Source organism: Gaeumannomyces tritici, assembly GCF_000145635.1.
Source record: "Gaeumannomyces tritici R3-111a-1 unplaced genomic scaffold supercont2.25, whole genome shotgun sequence".
In the NCBI taxonomy this organism is placed as follows: Eukaryota; Fungi; Ascomycota; class Sordariomycetes; order Magnaporthales; family Magnaporthaceae; genus Gaeumannomyces; species Gaeumannomyces tritici.
Genome location: NW_008804569.1, coordinates 2,749 through 6,103, shown reverse-complemented (window position 1 = coordinate 6,103; position 3,355 = coordinate 2,749). Strand labels below are relative to the sequence as shown.

Sequence of the window (3,355 nt, the reverse complement as noted above, 5' to 3'; positions counted from 1 at the left end):
GGAGAGAAGAAGTCGCCCCCTCCCCCCGCGTATTGGAGAAAAAAAAAAGCCATCTTAACCCGTTCGGATATCAACTACTTGACCAAACAGGGCACTTTCAGCGAGCCGTGCTTCTTCTTCTTCCCTGGTCTATGCTTTACGGCTGATGCACAGCAGGGATTGGCATCAAAGTGGACGGCGACCCCTTGGCATTCCTGGGGGGAACGAACGGACGACGTGGGCTTGGCGCAAGGCCTTTTGGGACGTCGCAGGACCGACCCTTGTCGGCCCTGCGTCAACCTAGGGCGGGAGCTTGTCCTCCAAACCCGTTTGATCTTCTGCGCGGAGTGGCGATGCCAAGAGTTCCAGGGGCCAAGCTCCGGCAGAAGGAGAGAAGAAGAGAAGAAGAGGAAGAAGCCCTAATTTTTTTATTTATTTTTTCGTGTTCTTGAGGGGACGGCGATTGCGGTCGGAATGGCTGCATGGATCCAGGCTGACAGAGCAGCTCGACTAGTTCGTGTCGTCGGGAAGTGTGAGAAGAATTGAATTTACACCTTGACTGAATCGGCGCTTCTACTGAACAACAGCAGCACCGCACAGGATCGCCACAGGAACCACAGAAACCACACGACGTGAACCCACACTTGCTCACTCCACTTTCCGTTTATGGCAGGCGTTCCATCCTTGGCACTCGCCTTGTTGTCTCGGGATTCACAACGAAAACGGGCGTTTGCTGTTCTCGGTCTTTTTGTGCGCCAGCTGTTTTCAAATAGACAGGCGGTTACGCAGGTCCTACGTGGTGGTTGCTGCTGATGCTGCTGATGCTGCTGGATAAGGTGGACAGCACATTGTTGCAGCGGTCAGTAGAGTAGCAGCGCCGTCCGTTCCTGACAGACGAGGGCAAGCGCGGAATGTTGGTGAGCAAGTTTTCTCTCAAAATCCCATGCATTCCATTCCGGCAGAGACGCCCATTCCAAATCACAATTGCCTCGCCTTTTTTGTTTCTTCGCTTTCTCTCTTTTTCTTTTTCTCCCTCGAAACAAACAGGCAGAGATCCGTCGGCATCAGACAGACCCAGGCAGAGACAGAGACAGAAAGCCCGACCCCTGCCATCGATCGCGACGGCTCCCGTTTTACCATTCTACCCGCGCAAACTTGCTCGAGACCCGACCCCTGCGACCCTTTTTCTGAGCCCAGGGGGCCGTGGTCCAAGATAGCCCCCGCCCCGTCGATCGCGGGAACGACATTCGCCTCGCATTTATACCCTTCCCGCCGCCTCCCATCCTGTCGCCCTCTCCCGTCACCCCATTCACCCCTCGCCCCACCATCTTTACTGTCTCTCTCGTTTTCTTGGTTAGCTGCTGCTCCCGTGCTAGTCGCGGTCGACCCTGTACACTACTACTTATTTTCTGACTTCGTAATCCAACCCAAACCTCGATACCCCCCCCTTCCGCGCCCACCTTGGCTCTCGACCAGCTACAACCACATATACACCCACCCACTCACACTCACACCCACACATCACCATGATCTTCCCGAGGCACGGCGCCGAGAACCACGGCGCGGCCGCGACGACCGGGGCCGCGACGGCTGGCAGCTCCATGGCCGACATGGACATGTCGGGGGGCGGCGACGGCCACGGTTCCGGCGGCGGCGGCGGCGGCATGATGATGATGATGATGTCCGTCTTCCAGAACGACCCCAAGACGGCGCTCTACTCGACGGGCTGGACGCCCAAGAACGCGGCCGGCTACGCCGCCACCATCATCTTCCTGGTCCTGCTCGCCGTCCTCTTCCGCTGCCTGCTCGCGGCCAAGGCCTGGCAGGAGGCGCGCTGGCTCGACGCCGAGCTCAAGCGCCGCTACGTCGTGGTCAACGGCCGCCTGCCCATGGCCGAGCGCGCCGCCTCGGTCGACTCGTTCGCCAAGCAGCCCCGCGCCGTCCTGTCGTCCAACGGCGTCGAGGAGGACGTGGTGGTGGTCAAGAAGCACACGACGGGGCCCCGGCCCTGGCGCCTCTCGGTCGACCCGCTCCGCGCCGTCATCGACACCGTCATTGCTGCGACTGGCTACCTCCTGTACGTACTTCTCCTCTCTTTCCCTTGATGTCTGCTGCTGCTCACTTGCAAACATGTCAACTGACACCCTCTTGTCCCCAAAAACAGCATGCTTGCTGTCATGACCATGAACATCGGCTACTTCCTGGCGGTCCTCGGCGGAACATTCCTCGGCTCCCTTGCCGTCGGCCGCTTCTCCTCGGGCTCGGAACACTAACTCGGACAAAAGCCGAGGCCAGAGGGTCGGTCGACTGTCGCAAGTTGCCATGCTGGTTCAGGGCTACTCTCCCGTCTGTGTGTATCTTTTTCCCTATACGATTAACGACCAATCATTCAATATTCTCGAATAAATGTCAAAAAAAAAAGTTCGGTGCTGTACAACTATTTCGTGTCCTTTCTATCTCGCCATTCTTTTGTTACAGTTGCTGTGGTTCTGGACAGATGGAACGACCAGCATCTGCCACCAATGGAAACCTTCTCAAACTTGCTCAGCCCTTCCATTTCCAGTAGCGTTGCATCGTGCTGCCCCACCAAGCCCACCCTGCTTGCCCCCCCACAGTCAAACATGACCGGGTTCCCGGGCGTCGGCTCCCAGCACCGGCGCCGCCCCGTAAAAGGCCGACGACACCGGGGTGGCCCGGCCGATCGGCTCGACCGTGCCAAGATTCGGTACACGAAGAATGCGCTAGTTCTTGTCAGGGTTATTTCGTAGCCAACGTTTCCGTGCTTGCGCTTACTATGTAATACAACCCCCATTGGCCCATCCATCACATGTCAGTGGTGCCACGAGATGCTTTCCCTCGCCGCCGAGCTTATCCTACCACGGACTGGCGCCGTCTTTTGGGTTTCCTGGTATATACATGGATACGTGGCTCTTCCGTCTGGCGTCTCGCCTTGGTCGCCTTTCTATTCCTTTGTTTCTTTCTTCCTTCTCCCGCTCATCCCTCACCGACGACGACCTAGATATCCCAATGACCCTACCGATCCCCACGCCCCGATATGTGTCTTCCACCCTCCTCGTACAGATGTCTCAGAAACACGACAAAGATGCCTCGTCAGTTACGTCATGAACTGCAAGCGTGCAATGCCCGGCGTCTTCGCCCAAAACACACATCTCCTCCACCCTTTCCGCCGCCGCCCATCCTCCCCTCCCTCGCGCTACCACATGCGCCGCCACGCAATGTCTCGGACCCATTTACTTTCTTGCACAAATTACACCGCCTCTCGGGCCCGGCTGGCCCCGAGGAGTGGGCCAGGCCAGGTGGACAGGCGGAGAGTATGGGGGCCAGGCAGGGGAAAGACCAGGAGCATGGATGGGGG

General features: G+C 58.1%; 1 protein-coding gene across 1 annotated transcript; it reads left to right on the top strand.

Annotated features, from left to right (window-relative positions):
• The first annotated feature begins 663 nt into the window (after nucleotides 1-663).
• On the top strand, nucleotides 664-2,495 carry GGTG_13636 (copper transporter). The gene is made up of 2 exons (XM_009231553.1): nucleotides 664-2,056; nucleotides 2,144-2,495. The coding sequence occupies exons 1-2, from the start codon at nucleotides 1,506-1,508 to the stop codon at nucleotides 2,250-2,252; spliced, it is 660 nt and encodes a 219-aa protein (XP_009229817.1). The 5' UTR covers nucleotides 664-1,505; the 3' UTR covers nucleotides 2,253-2,495.
• Nucleotides 2,496-3,355: the final 860 nt, after the last annotated feature.